The sequence below is a fragment of the Mastomys coucha genome, unplaced genomic scaffold (genome assembly GCF_008632895.1).
Source record: "Mastomys coucha isolate ucsf_1 unplaced genomic scaffold, UCSF_Mcou_1 pScaffold6, whole genome shotgun sequence".
NCBI classification, from domain to species: domain Eukaryota; kingdom Metazoa; phylum Chordata; class Mammalia; order Rodentia; family Muridae; genus Mastomys; species Mastomys coucha.
The window spans coordinates 20,611,458-20,626,512 of NW_022196912.1; the positions used below are offsets into that span (position 1 = coordinate 20,611,458).

A 15,055-nucleotide genomic window follows, 5' to 3' on the forward strand; every position below is an offset into this window, starting at 1 on the left:
TGTGTGTATGTATATATATGTATACACACACACACATATATATATGTATATATATACATCTTGGTTAATGAGAATAAAGGAATAAAGAAGCAAACAACATTCTTGAGGTCTTGGGAAGCCTCTTTGGCAGAGGAGGAGATGGATTACACACAGCTCTGGATTCAGAGGACTCTGAGTCAGAGGACTATAACACACAAAATGACACTGTGCAGCTCATGTTACAGCTTAGGCCTCAGCTTGTTCGTGCTTTGCATTTTAATCTGTAGAGAAATAGAAGCTGTTGCCTAAGCAAATTGCTGTGGAAATCAAGAGCTTTAAATTTACAATGCAATATCGTTTTTCTTGTTAGTTTTATCTAGAAAATGGAGGATGAGGCTATCTGCTAATAATTCTCTGTGTCTCCCATCCTCAGAAGAGAGGTTGGGGCTTAGGGACTGACAGATACTCAACAAAGAGGCCTGTATGACTCAAGAAAGATGGCCACATGACTGCTGTGGGTTTGGAATAGCCTATCAGTTAACAAGGTAATAGATTATCTTTCCACCGTATAAATGTATAAAAGCTAGGTCCATTATTGGTTCTCGATCTTTTATTTTTCATTTGTATATATTATATGAGATATTCAAAAGCTTGGTTCAGCTTTAATTTTGGTTTCTGAGACTTTATCAGCATGTAGATTTCAGGGTGAGAAATCCAAGCCTTGTTAAGTCCTCAGAATGGCTGAGGCGCTTCACTGCTCACCTCAATACCCCATACGCTGTCTGAGATGCGAGGTCCTCTTACTCAGACAGTGGGAGACTCTGAGCCTGGAACTTTTGTCCTGGATGGTGTGATGTGGGTACTGACTCATCTGCAGTGCAGCTGGTCTGTTCTTACATCTGTATGGTACAGTGCAACCTCATGGATGGAGGAAGCCCTAGGTCTGCTCCTGGATCAAGGGCTTCATTTGTGTGTAAGTTGGGCCTGTGAGGCTCTGCCCAGCATTCCCAGCTGTTTGTAGAGTCCTTTCTCTGGATCTGTGTCCTTAACAAGTGGCTGCTCAGTGGGGCTGTGCGGAACCAAGCTTGGCTGTGGAGAAGGTGGCTGTGGGGCATGCACCGTGATGATCTCCAAGTATGACCGTCTTCAGAACAAGATCATGTATCCTTTGCCTGCTACCTGATGCTCCACAGGAGGGTAGGATGTGGGATCATCTTGTGAGTGAGTGTATGAGCATGTGTGCTTCTGCAAAGACTCCAATCATGAACAAAGATCATAGAATGATGTCTTATAGGGTATCTTTCCTGGATGATGACTGGGGACCAAGCTCTGGATTACTGATAAAACAACCATTCTGTAGTCGAGGCTAACATTACATTCCATAAAATCCTTCTCCAACACTCCATAGTATGTCCCTGAGTTCATCCCACGTTTTCTTTGCCATCAAGGGCCTAATACTCCTCAAGATGAACAATATGAAGAACTCATGGCCTACTTATTTCTTGATCTTCCTATACACTGTTTCCTGTCCTGCATGTCCTCTCACCCAGGAATTTTCTACATGGAAATACTGGACTCCAAACAGCATCTCCTCCAAGAAGTGCTGCTTGATCCCCCAAGGTTGAGTTAGGTCCTCCTTGTCTGTGCAGACTTCTTAATGCCCTCCAACACTGTAGTCCTGAATCATTCACCGTCAGATTTTTCATCGCATCTCCACACCCACTTCTATCTCTTGCACTGACTACAAGCTTTTCCAGGGTAGGGATTTCATGTTATTTAGCCTTACTTCTTCAGTCCCCAGCACAGAGCTGCATTCTGTTAAGAAACTGATGTTGTCTATTTTCATGAAAGAGTGATAACTAAGGGAGGGATACAGTAAGGGGCTAGAGTCTCATCTCTACCTTAACCCTGGGGAAATGGAAGAATAGAAGGGATGAAAGCAGAAATAATGTGTTTCTAATGCTGAGAACCAAGGAAGGGCCAAGAGAGAGGAGCATGCTTCAAGGTTATAGTCTGCTGGAAAGTTCCTTTCAATGCCTGCTAGAGTTGGGATTAGAGGTTGCTTAAAGTACCCCATTTTCCTTTGTTCCAGTTTGAGGCTGGTGTGGTTGTGACTTGCCCACTGAGACTCTAAGGAGGCTCTCAGCTGGAACAGGGCCTCCTTTGTTCCTGGCTTAGGGTCTTAAATGGAGAGGCAAAGACAACAATAGTAGACACAAACATAGCACAGAGCAGAGAGACATTCAGAATGTCCCCAAGTCCTGAGGCAGTCCCTGCACTGCTCTGATGACCTCAATGGCGATGAAACGGCCTTAATCTGTGTCTCTAGTCATTTTTCTGTCAATGCCTGCTTGGCCCCCATCTGCTCCTTGCATCATGTTGCTGTAACAACCGTGGAAGGCATAGGAAACACCAAGAAGCTGCATCCTGTACAGGTGAGTGTGTTGGTAAATGTAAAGCCAGACCATTTTACAGGGGAGCTTGGACCAAGGCTGCAGCTTTGTTGGGAGAAACGTCACAGCCTGAGCAAAGGAGGTTGTTCCAGGGCCCCCTCTGAATCTCTTCTAGATGCACTAAGGTAGAGAGAGCAGGCACTAATACCCAAAGCTCCCCTATTGCTAGGGCCAGGGTGATCTAATACTGCATGACCCCCCTCTGAACAACAACAACAACAACAACAACAACAACAACAACAACAACAACTCAGCTGAATCTAATATCCAGGGGCATCCTTGCTCCAGACCTGGGGAAGCAGGGAAGGACATCTTGTTCTTAAGTATGATTTGACAATTGATACTCCTCCAATTCCAGATTTCCATGATTCCTATAATAAGCCCATATACTTCCTGTTGTATGGAGTGGTAATTCCAGGTGTACCACTCACTCCCCACTCTCAGACAATATAAATATTGAATTAGTTTATTTTACACATTGCTAGTGCAAAATGGCTGTCAGAAGCAACTAGAAATAAATAGTAAGGGCCAGCTACCATTGTTCCAGGCTCAAAGTGGGAACAAAGGAAACGGGGCTACTTTAATACTTACAATAATAAGGGAGAAATTATTTTAACTCACAGTTTGAGGGTACTCGTTACCATGGTAGGGAAGTCATGGTGAACAGAGCTTAAGGAAGTTGGACACATTGCATCCATAGTTAAGAAGCAGAGATCAGTGGAATGCTCATATCTGGCTAGCTTTTTTTCTTTTATTCAGTCTTGGATTGAGCCACTTTCCCCACCTTGACTAATCTAGATAAGCACTCATGGCCTTGACCAAAGGCAAACTTAATATAGATAATTCCTCGAGGGATACACCCAGAGGTTTGTTTCCTATATTATATGTCCTATAAAGTTATCAATCAATATTAAATACCACAAATATGGACTGTCAGACCTTTACTCTCTTGAGAATGAAGATAAGATGATAGCTAGAGGCTATGTGACTCAGTTGACCAGATTGCTTTCCTAGCATTCACTGAGCTCTGGATTGGATCCCCAGCACCATATAAACTAGATATGATGCACTGTCCACTTATAATCCTGGTACTGGGAAGGAAGCAGGCGAATCAAGGTTAGCTACAGTCTCAGCAACTTCAAGGGCCGACCATACATACCTATAAATCTCACTGGGGGTTTTCTCCCCTGTGGAACTGGACCTGAGCATTGGACTCAAGTCAGGAGCCATGAGGGAGACTATATTGCAAATCTGGAGGTTTGAAGAGAGAAGGTGGATGCTCTTAGGTCAACGAAACAGGTGAAGGCAGAGAACAGTGAGTAGCCTCCCCCAGGATAACTGACGCAAGAGTTCTTTGAAAAGTTGCAAGCAGAGATGGTTTCAGAGTTAAGCCCAGTTCTTAGTCCTCTCTTGACCATTTGAAGAGAAATGCCTTTCAGGAGGTGACACTTCCTTGGTCTCCTTCCATGACACCAGGCACTAGGGCCTGTAGATGCTCAAACAGGTTCTGTTCCACAGGAGGAGCGTATGATCCAGTCTGTGGTGTCAGAGCAGGGTGAGGGTGGTATTGCTTCATCTCTGGTTCTCAGGCAGGAAAAGGGGACGCCTCTAAACCTGCCCAACCTGCGAGAAGTGTGAGCTTAATTTGAACCTGTTCTTTCCTCAGTAGCGAGATGAAGAATGAGTAGTTTGAACACAGGATTTGTACCTGCCCTTCCAACTCTTACTCTTGGTGTTCTTATTTCATCTCCATATAAGCAGCAGGGTAGATTCTACTCCTAGTGCATTTGATTTTCTTGTTTTCTGGCTTTCCCATGTTTTCTCCTTTACTCCCATTGGTATCATATATTGACTTGTTGGCTCCCCACAGACTGCCACAGTACCCAGGTTCTCACCTCAGCCCTGCCCTTCTCCATTCTTACACTCTCACAGTAAGTACATTTAACACCCACCACCTGCAAATGGTACACACTTGTACTTTCAACTTTGACCTCTTCTCAGAAGTTAGACTCATTTGCAATTACCTACTTGATACCACGGCACAAATGTCTAATCTCAACTGTAGGAAAAACCCGTCTTGTCCATAACATCTTCTTTCTTGGGTATTGCTCTATTTGAGCCAATGGCAAAGCAGTCCATTCTATTTTTCAAGATAAGAATCTAGGATTAATCTTTGATCCTCTCACATACTACACCCTACCCATCCAGAAGTGTGGTCCACTCTCCAACCCAAACCATCTATGATACCTCCCCCATCAGTTTTACTCTCGATACTTTGGTCCATGTCATTATTTCTTTTTGGCTGGCTATACTACATCCCAAAGACCCATTTCTGTGTTTGCTTTTAGAATGCAATTTCCATCCAGCGGCCCCGAGTGACTTTTTTTTTTTTTTTTTTTTTTTTTTTTTAAGTCATGAATCACATCACTGCTGGCTGAAATCTCCTAAGGCTGCCCATCATACAGAGAAAGTTCTGTAGCCTGCCCTGGCTTGTGAGGAGCTGCTTTCCCACCCGAAATGTTTAGTGTTAGCAGGTTCCACCCATATTCTCCCAGCTGCTCTGGCATGCCAAGCTCATGCTATATCAAGCCTTCTTGCTGACAGTTCTCTTTTCTTGATCTAAACTGCGATATTGAAACCAGACTCGAGATTCTTTCTAGAGTGGCCTTTTCTGACCAGGATCAGTGGATGCCAGTCATTCAGGACCATGTAGTCTTGTACAAATCTTCTGCACAACACTGGCCACCACATGGGATTTTTCTTATTCCGTTTTTATCATATTGCCCAATTATAGTATGGGCTTCATGTAATTTCTCACCATCTCTCTTCTCTGTTTATACAACCTTTCCATGCCTACTGCATACTAGGTTCTTAGTTGACCACTAAATGTTCACAAAATGAATGAGTAGATGACAGATACAGATGTTATAACATCTTGTCAGTTTTATTCAAGTACCAAAAGAGATTCCCAAGAGACAGAAAAAGAAGAAAGTCATGTGGATGAGGAACAGGAACTTGCAGTAAAACCCACTAGCTTTGGGTGGGAATTTTGTGACATCCCTCCCAAATAGCAAACCCAGCTTAGCTCCTGCCCCAGTTCTCATATTCTCCCTGTGCTCCAAAGATGAACAAACCAGGATTGCAGTGGTGGGTTTGAATAGGGCACACTCTGTGGTCCTTCAGGAATGGTGATTGAAGCCAAAAGAATACAGGACAGTGTTTCTATTTAAGATACTTGAACCTGGTTAAGTTCCTAAAAACCCCATGCTAGAAAAATCAGTATTCTCTGAAGGACTTGTCCACTAGTGGCTAACATTGATGGATGCCTACAGAATGCCAGGGACAACATCAGGAGTTTAAGATTGTCTTGGTGCTTGTAATACAAGCTGTTCAGGAGACTAAGGTAGAAGGAAATCAAGTTCAAGGCCCGCCTGCACTACACAATGAGACACCATCACAAACAAACAAACAAACAGTAGGAAAACATCTACAGATGTTCAGTGATAGAGTCCCTGTCTAGCATGTTCAGGGTCCTAGGATCAATTGCTAATAAACAGAAAGAAAGGATGGGGGATAAAAAAGAGAAAAAGATAAAAGAGTTTTTATATGAATTACCTTTTTAAATTCTTAGCTGTAATTAGTGGATTGATCCCTGTCATGAAGATGAGGAATCCTGTGCTGCCTCAGATGGGCTCGGGAGCCTGATGGAGACCCTCACAATCTTAAACAAATATGATGGAGCTGAGGAGGCAAGGTTCCTGACAACATGAGCATGTGTTATCTGTCTTTTTTTAGGAGAGAATTGCCAGAAGCCATGGTTCCCAGTGTGGGTTCTGTACCCCTGGCATTGTCATGAGTATGTACACACTACTCCGAAATCAGCCTGAGCCTACTGTTGAGGAGATCGAGAATGCCTTCCAAGGTGTGGACCTTCAGGCACAGCCCAAGGAGTGGGATGGCACATGGGTCCTGAACAGGTCAATACAATGATAGTCAAGAATGGACTGGGAATGCCAGGTGTTGCTCTTCAGAAAGCTCTGGCTACAAAACATGGTGGCCAAGATCTGCTGGGAAGTTAGTCTTCTGGTTGACCAGGTTGATCCCTGTTTCCTGTGATGTCTAGATCCTAACCTTCGTGGGACAACATTGTCCCAAGACAGCTAGCATAGAGGACCACTGACATTTGGGAAACTGTCTAGAGCAGTGCTCCGCAGCCTTCCTAATGCTGTGGCCCTTTAGTACAGTTCCTCATATTGTGGTGACCCTCAACTATAAAATTACTTTCATTACTATTTCATAACTCTAAACTTGCTACCGTTATGAATCATGATATAAATATTTTTGGAGACAGACTGTTACCAAAGTGGTTGTGACCCACAGGTTGAGAGCTGCTGGCCTAGGGTCTCATAAGATGGGGTTCTTTCACTTGACTTCCATCAGAACAAGCTTCACCAGAGTGATTGCTGCTCAGGAGAAAGAGAGACTAGATGCTGAGCCACAGCAGTTGCTGGCTTCCTGATTCATCTCCTGTGGCTGGATTGAAACTCTCTATCTAGGGAATTAAATCCAGAAAGTTTTCCTATCCATTCAACATCTCAGTCTACCACCTGTTCAAGCTTCATTGGATTCCTATGTTATGTCCTATGTTATGTACTATCTAAAGTATGAGGGATACAGGAGAAAAGATGGGAGTCCTTTCCTCCAGGGACTCCAACTTTGGAGAGGAAGCAAACTGGTAATATAGTTCGAGAAGTTCACTGAGAGGGTGAAATGCCAGGGTGGGCTTGTTCCAGGCATTCCAGGAGGGCATCAGAATGGGTGTTTTGAAGACAGAAATATAAGCAGGCACAGGACCTTCTAGGCAGCAGTCATAGAATGTCAAAGGTCAGGCACATGCAGCAAAGTCAGAAACTCCTCACACCTGGGAGGGAGCATTAACCTGACAACTTTTCCCTTGGCCTGCAGGAAACCTCTGCCGCTGTACGGGCTACAGACCCATCCTCCAGGGATTCCGGACCTTTGCCAAGGTAAGTGGGATCCTGGAATGGGCACAGTCTACCCCTAAAGCAGGATCCTGTAAAAAGCACAATTGGGAAGGATGCCGAGGACCTTAGCTCTACTGGGAAGAAGGATGAAGCAAGCCAGTGTATGAGTTCTCCTCCTAGGGATATGTGCTAAGGCAAGCAGATGCTGCCTTCTTATTCCTGGTGTGAAATTTCCTGCTGGAAAGGCCTGCAACTCAGATTCTTTGGAAGATATGCACTATCCAAGTGTTACCTTCCCACAATGCTTCAAGGCTTGGCCACTTTCCTTGATGATTGGCAGACTGCCTGTACAGGTGCCAAATGTATCATTCCACAACATCCCTGCCTGGCTCAGCCTCATACCCCTCCTCCTTCCTTCTCTTAGCTGCTGTCACAGTTGGCACTCTGCTGGCCTCGTGAAGCTGATAATTAGATCTCCTGACAGTTTGTGAACCACGTTAGAGTTCATAAACCTCTAGTCTGAAACCATAGCTTGGTGTGTGACCACTGGTGGTGTAAACACAGACACTGCTATGTGGTAAGGATAGAATGTTGGCCTCTCTGCTCTTGGCTTATCCACCTCAGTTTTTACCTGACTTCTCAGCTTGGTTAAGAGAATGCTAACTTCAATCAGACTTTCTCTCATGGTTTGATTGTGGTCTGGGGGCAGTTAGGCAGTTGAGTTCCTCACTAACCTTTAGGGCAGGCACATCAGGAGAAACTGTTGGGTTTATGTAACTCAGGGAGGCTAAATGAAGGTGGAGATCCAGCAATCTGATCATTAAGTAGGAGCTATGCAATTAGGTAGAACTGATAGAAGTAGTGGATTATGAGTCAAGGATTATAATAGCAACCATGTAGTATTTATAAAAATTAAGTTGCTTCTGATGCTCGAGGTGAAGAATGGGAGGTCTATGCAGTGGGAATCCAGGTGGGAATGACAAACAAAACTTTCCCATGAAGCAACGTATCTTGACTCATGTCAGATGCACCTACTGTTGAGTAAGGGGAATTCTTGTTATAGACCAAGTAGACCTGGAGGGAGGAAGGACAAGTTGGTTCGGGAATGCATTGTGGATGCCAGTCTGAGTTGTCTCAACTTGGTTGTTGAGGACAAAAAAGAGAAGGGTATCCCTGGACTGATAGATAGTACTGTGATTCAGCAGTTGGGGCCCAACTAAAAAAGATGATGCTCATCAATACTTTGCCATAAGGCCCTTAAACAAAGAACGCAAGCCCAGAACAAAAGTACCACACATTCAGCAACTTGCTATTTCATGTGTCCTGCAACACAAATGTTGATGTATTACTCTGAGGAAATAATGTAGTAGTAAACAAAATGAGGAGGCTGTGGAATATGCTAAATGTTTGGTAAAGAGAATAAAGGAAGCTTAAACACACACACTCACACACACACTCACACACATGCACACTTACACGCACGTGTACACACTCGCACATGCATATATACACACACACACACTCACACGCACATACACACTCACACATACACTCATACACCAGGAACAGATTGCTGAGAGATGTCAGCTGTCCTAGTTGAGAGCTTCTATTATATCCAAGTCCAGTAATAAATAAGACTTTGAGAGAAGCAAACACATGATCAGAGTTTGAAAAAAAATTGAGTACCTCTCCCAGAGCTTTTAGGGACAATACATAGTACAACTTAGGCCTTCAACAAGTGACACTTTAAGTGATGGTACTGACATCTGTCTTCTCTTAACTGACATATGCTCTTTGTGAACTGCCCAGGCTTTTCTGAGAAGCAAGGATTGTACATCTCATCTCTGCGCACCCATCTTAGGGTCCTGCTAAAAGATATACAATCTAACTATCCCTGAGAGCACTTCAATGACGAGAATGTCAACAGCTCTCTTCTCCTCGCCGGCTCATGGAGTTGGTGCATGACTTCACTGTGGAGTACTCTACTCTTCTCAACCCAGACTTTCCTGGGTTGAGACGAGAGCTCTAAGCAGCTCGAAAGCCTGGCACTGAGCAAGCATGCAAAGGTGCCTTCCCGTTCTGTCCCGTTCCGTCCCGTTCCGTCCCGTTCCGTCCTGTTCCGTCCCGTTCCGTCCCTGGAGTCCCCGGGCTTCTTATTTGGAGTCTGTTTACTTTTATCCCTGGCTGTATCAAGCTTGGGTTTCCTATTTTCTCAGAGGCAGCACATTACGACTGAAGCACGAGCAGAGTCTGATAGAGCTGGGCACATGGTTGACATTAAGAATGACTGTGTCCATCTAGCAGAGAGGAAAAGACTGGAAAAGCCATTAGGACAGGCAGAAATGGGATTTCCATTTTCCACTGTGTTGTGTGAGGAGTGTAGATGTTTCAGTCCATGCAAAGCCAGACAACCAGAAGGAAATAGCTCTACTCTGAATCTTTTTGCGGAGGGAAGTTAGAGGACCAGCTGCTGCTCTTCAGGTAGAAGATAGAAAGGGAAATCCAGACAATCACAGGCATAAGAAGGAATATACAAAACGGAAGGGAAAATGTTATAATTATAGTATAACCTCAAAAAATACTGAAAAAAGCAGAAACATATAAATGCCATACCAGAGCCTCTCCTCCTCTGGTCATATCATATCATATCATATCATATCATATCATATCATATCATATCATATCACATCATATCATATCATAGACTACCCTACTAGGAAGAAGATAAGTTCTCAACCTCAGACTCCTTCAGCCACCTTGACTCATCTAAGGGAGGCATAGACTCCAGAAAGGAGTCTTGTGAAATTCATAGTGTAGGGGCAGACTCACATATTGACAGACTCACCTATTGTCCTTTTATTCAGTACAGGAATACTGACAGAGGCATTTTAATTCAGTATAGCATATCAGCTCTCCAGTAAAAGACATCACAATAATTACACAAGAGCAAACACAATTTGAAGAGAATGAACATACAGCAGGATTGGAGTTGATATGATAGAGGTGTTAGAATGATGGAATCATGACTTTATATGCTACAGGTTTTAATGGAAAAAATAGACATGCAATAACAGATAGGTAATGAAACACTAACATCAAAGCCACTATAATGAAGACTATCCTTGCTGGGCTTATTTGTGACCTTAATGTTCAGGAAAGTAGTTCTGAGCCTGAGGATATGAAAACACAGACTCCCAGAGCCGATGAGCAAAGTGAAGAAGTGAGAAGGAGATTATAAACCAGAAAACCAAGAACTATGGAACCACAGGAGTGTGACATGCATGTAAGGGGGAGCCAGAAGAAGAGCAAAACAAGGGTACGATTTCAACAATATGAATGAGAGTTTCCTCAAATGGATTTTTGACTCCAAACCACATAACTAGGAATCTCAGAGAACACCAAGATGCATCAGTGTCAAAAAGAACAAAATAAAACAGCAAAAACCAAACTAAATGAAACAAACGAACAGAACCCTGATCCCCACAGCATGTGTTAAAGTCCAGCTTCAGAACAATAAGAATTAAAGAAACAGTCCTCCAAAGAATGCAGAACCACAGCTGATCTGCACACAGCTAAGGACCATGCTCTCCCTATAAGAACTCAGTAAGCAAGAAGAGAGTGGAGTGATACACTGAAATTGCCAAGGGACCGTCCCCCAATTCTCTACGGTCTGTAATCCCAGTGCTTGGGAAGCAGAGGCAAGGGGATCTCTCTAAGTCTGAAGCCAGGCTACATAGTGATTCTAGGCCACGGAGTGGATCAATAAAAGAGCTGATGCTTTAAGAAGACACACAATGTTTTCTTAAAACCATGTGTGGGGCTTTACTAAGCAAGACAATTCACCAGCTACACCACTAAGAAATATGGCTCCCCTGTGCCCAGCAACCATTAGCTATCTATAGCTCCCCATGGGAAAATGGGGTTTTGTCAATGTTGATGGGCCTGGTCTAGTGTAGGCCACATCCAAGCACTCCTGCTGCGAGCTCATGGGTGCAAAAGTTACGGTGCAAAGAAACAGAGGTTCTTAACACGTATGCAAGTATGAGCAGAACACTGTGAAAAGAAATTCCAAGGCAATGTTTAAAAAACACTTTTAGCTGAATATACTTGAAATTTAAGAGAAGTGAAAAGACAGAAGATTTTAATGTTTAATATTTCATCACTATTCTATCAGAAATGGCCATATCCTGCAGATAGAAAAAAATAGGAAGGACACAAATGAATTCAACAGAAGCATCAATTAGTTTCAGGTAACTAGAGTTTCTATGTCACCACTGCTAGGAATGACAGAAAGGACACGATCCTCATGGGACTTTCACCAGGACAGATCACATTCTGGACATAATACAGATAAAAAATAATAGCAATTACATGATGTCTGTTTGAGGACTTGACTGTGGTTAAACTAGAACCAACAACAGAAAGAGAGCTGGAAAATATTAAAAAAAAAACCAAAAAACAAAAAACAACCGCTTTCTGTGAGGATAAGCAACACACTTCCAAATAAAACATGAGGAAAAGAAGAAATCCCCAAGGAAATTGAAAAATATTTTGAACTGAATAAAATTGAAAATATAATAAAATTGAAAATTGCTTAGAGGGAAATTTATATCAGAGAATGTAAATACTAGGAGAGAAAAAAATCTAAAAATCAATAATATAGGCCAACACTTTAGGAAAATAAAAAATAAAAAAGGAAAATAAAAAAGAGCAAATTAAATCTAAAAGAAGCAGAAGAAACCATAGTTAGAGCAGAAATTGATGAAACTGAAACCAGGAATTCCATAGAGAAAAATCAACCAAATAAAAATCTAGTTCTTAAAAAAAAAATCAACAAAAGCAATAAGCTTTGAGCCAAGCTATCTAAGGGACAAAAACAGATTACTCATATCAAAATGAAGGAAAGAAAGGTGATGACAATGGAATAATAAACATTAGATGAATAATAATGGAGACTTAGGGAAAATCTCTAGACCATTCCTGTCATGGTGCTTCCTGGAAAGCAGGTTCATGCATAAGCTTTTGCCTTCAGCACCTGGAATTCTAGAAGAGGAATATCCCAGGCAGGTAGAATATTAGATACCATTTCCATGATGCCTTCAGCCTTCATGATCCTAACAACTACACCTTAGCTTCAACAGTTTCTCTTTTAGTCTTTGTTTCCTAGCTTTTGGTTCTGCCTGTTGTTGAAGCGGTGGAAGGTAGAGATGTAACTACTCTCATTATGGGCATTCATACTAAGAAAGAAAACCAAAAACCAAAAACCAAAAACAAAAACACCCACCAGATGTGGCTTTTAAGGCTCTTCTGAATAGATTTCACCTTAACTTAAAATCCTTTGCAAACATTGAGTCTGAATCCGAGGTTTGATCTCTAAATTCCCAATAAACAGTAAATAGGATGGCTGTAAGGTTCCCTGTAAAATGGAAATAAATTTAGTTAAATGGAAACAATGTTTTCTTTAGAACAAATAACGTAGCATTTTCCTTGTGAGGAAAGTGGAACGAGTTGCTTTTGAACATGTTGTTTCACAGTCTCACAGTTTCTCCAACAGAACTAGTCATGTCCAGCCGCATGCTCACTGATCTCTCTGCAGGGTTTGTCCATTGGCCAGCCGCACTCTTACTGATCTCTCTGCAGGATTTATCCCTTTCTTATGAACAGTGTTGACACCACCACTGAAAGTAATTGTCCTTGCACTTCTGTTTCATCTTGTTCAGTTTTAAACACTTAGAAACTTAACTTGCAACACTTTTCTTTTGACACCTTATTGTTATCTACATACATATCAAGGCTTTTCAAGTTTTGTTTTGGGGGTGGGTTTTTCAGACAGGATCTCTCTGTATAGCTCTGGTTGTCCTGGTACTCACTATGTAGACTAGGCTGTCCTTAAATGCACAGAGATCTGTCTGGCTTTGCCTCTGGGTGCTGAGATTAAAGCATGCACCATCGCCACCAACTTCCAGATAAAGGGTTTTTGTGTCCTCTTGATTGAGCCATTGTACCTCTGGCCTCACACTTGGCTTCTGACTTGTGGTCCTTCTGCCTCTGCTTCCTAAACACTGAGGTCCCGTGTGTGCGTCTCTGTGCTCCTTTCTTCTGATTATCTTTGAAATGAGTCTCAAAGCTCACAGAATTCTAAGTTGGTAGAATTTTCTCTCTTGGTGTTTTGAGTATTTTGGCCAGTTTTCTTCTTGCTTGCCTCATAAAACAGAGAGCATGGGAGGGTGTGGACAGAAAAGTCAGCCTCCGGAGACTCTGAGTGACTCATTATACACCACAATAATTCAGGGCATAAATATGCCAAAGAATTGTCAAGGAAAATGATCCAACTGGTAATATGTTGCAACATTGGCTGTCTGGAAAAAGTCGCTTATATAATATGTGTACTTCCTCAAGAAGGCCAGGTGAGCTATATGCAAATTCTTCTCGCTTCCAGAAAGTCTGAGGAAGTAATTTCATTACTCCTTCTCCAAGAGGAAACCTGGAAAGAGATATTATTGAGGGCTCATTCTCCCTGTCTAGGCCTAGAGAGGAGCATGATGGGAGAGGGTGTGTATCTGGAATAGACAGAACAGGTCTTGTATGCAGAACACAGCTGAGGTGCCAGAGCGCTCTGCACGCAGAGCTCCATGGGGTATGAACTAGCAAGGGTTTCTCTTTCTCATGCTTACATGTTCTCAAAGGCCACACCTTCAACCTCCAAGGCCTTCTAAGAGCCTTTTCAGGCCCAGGTAGAGGGTGGCAGCTCATCTTTGGAAAAAGGTCAGCATGAAAAATTTTCTCTTCTGACTTACACACAGAGGGCAGCCTACCCCCAGCTTACTCCATGATGACCCAGTACCCTAGAAAACTGAGTCTTCCACATTTGTTTCTTAGCATTAACTTCATGATTTTGGAGTGTCTCCCGCCTTTTTGAGTTGAATCTGCCAGGTGAACACACATTTACCCCACTATGTGCTGCCTCAGTTGAGGAAGACAGCAATCTCTTCTCATTTGTGCTTGGTCACAAACCTCCTGAGAGGTCTGAGCAAGCGCTTCTCCATAAGTTAGGGGTGTGGAGTGGGAAATGCATAGTAAGTACTAGAGGCTATTGGGCACACTACCTGGATGCATAGTAAGTGCTAAAGGCTATTGGGCCCACTGGCTGGATGTATAGTAAGTGCTAGAGACTATTGGGCACACTGGCTGGATGCATAGTAAGTGCTAGAGACTATTGGGCACACTGGCTGGATGCATAGTAAGTGCTAGAGGCTATTGGGCACACTAGCTGGATGCATAGTAAGTGCTAGAGGCTATTGGGCACACTGGCTGGATGCATAGTAAGTGCTAGAGGCTACTGGGCACACTGGCTGGATGTATCTTTAAGGTTGGAGCTAACGTAGGACATCCATAACAGACCCCAGCTGTAGAGACTCCCAGCGAAGCTTCATAGATCTCAGCTGCTCTAGAAGTAGCACATCTCGAGTCTTGTGAGAAGTGGTAAGAATTTTTCTCTTAGGGCTTCCTAAGGAAGCAACAGTGAAGAAAAAGTGGGTATAAACATAGGTTGTGATAAAGTAGAGCCTAGCTTTTGTGGAGAAATTTTCTTGGAAATTACATTTCCCTGTTGCCCCAAAGACTTCTCTCCTTCCTCTC

The 15,055-nt window shown here is 42.9% G+C and overlaps 1 protein-coding gene and 1 pseudogene across 1 annotated transcript in view; both read left to right on the forward strand.

The window, feature by feature from the left end:
- Positions 1-15,055, forward strand: part of Xdh (xanthine dehydrogenase) — a 65,259-nt gene that overhangs the window by 9,466 nt on the left and 40,738 nt on the right. The window contains exons 5-8 of the mRNA XM_031356240.1: positions 1,044-1,140; positions 2,309-2,414; positions 6,228-6,354; positions 7,398-7,459. Coding sequence (XP_031212100.1) covers positions 1,044-1,140; positions 2,309-2,414; positions 6,228-6,354; positions 7,398-7,459 — 392 coding nt within the window. The remainder of the gene's footprint in view (positions 1-1,043; positions 1,141-2,308; positions 2,415-6,227; positions 6,355-7,397; positions 7,460-15,055) is intronic.
- LOC116080376 lies at positions 7,719-8,939 on the forward strand (annotated as a pseudogene).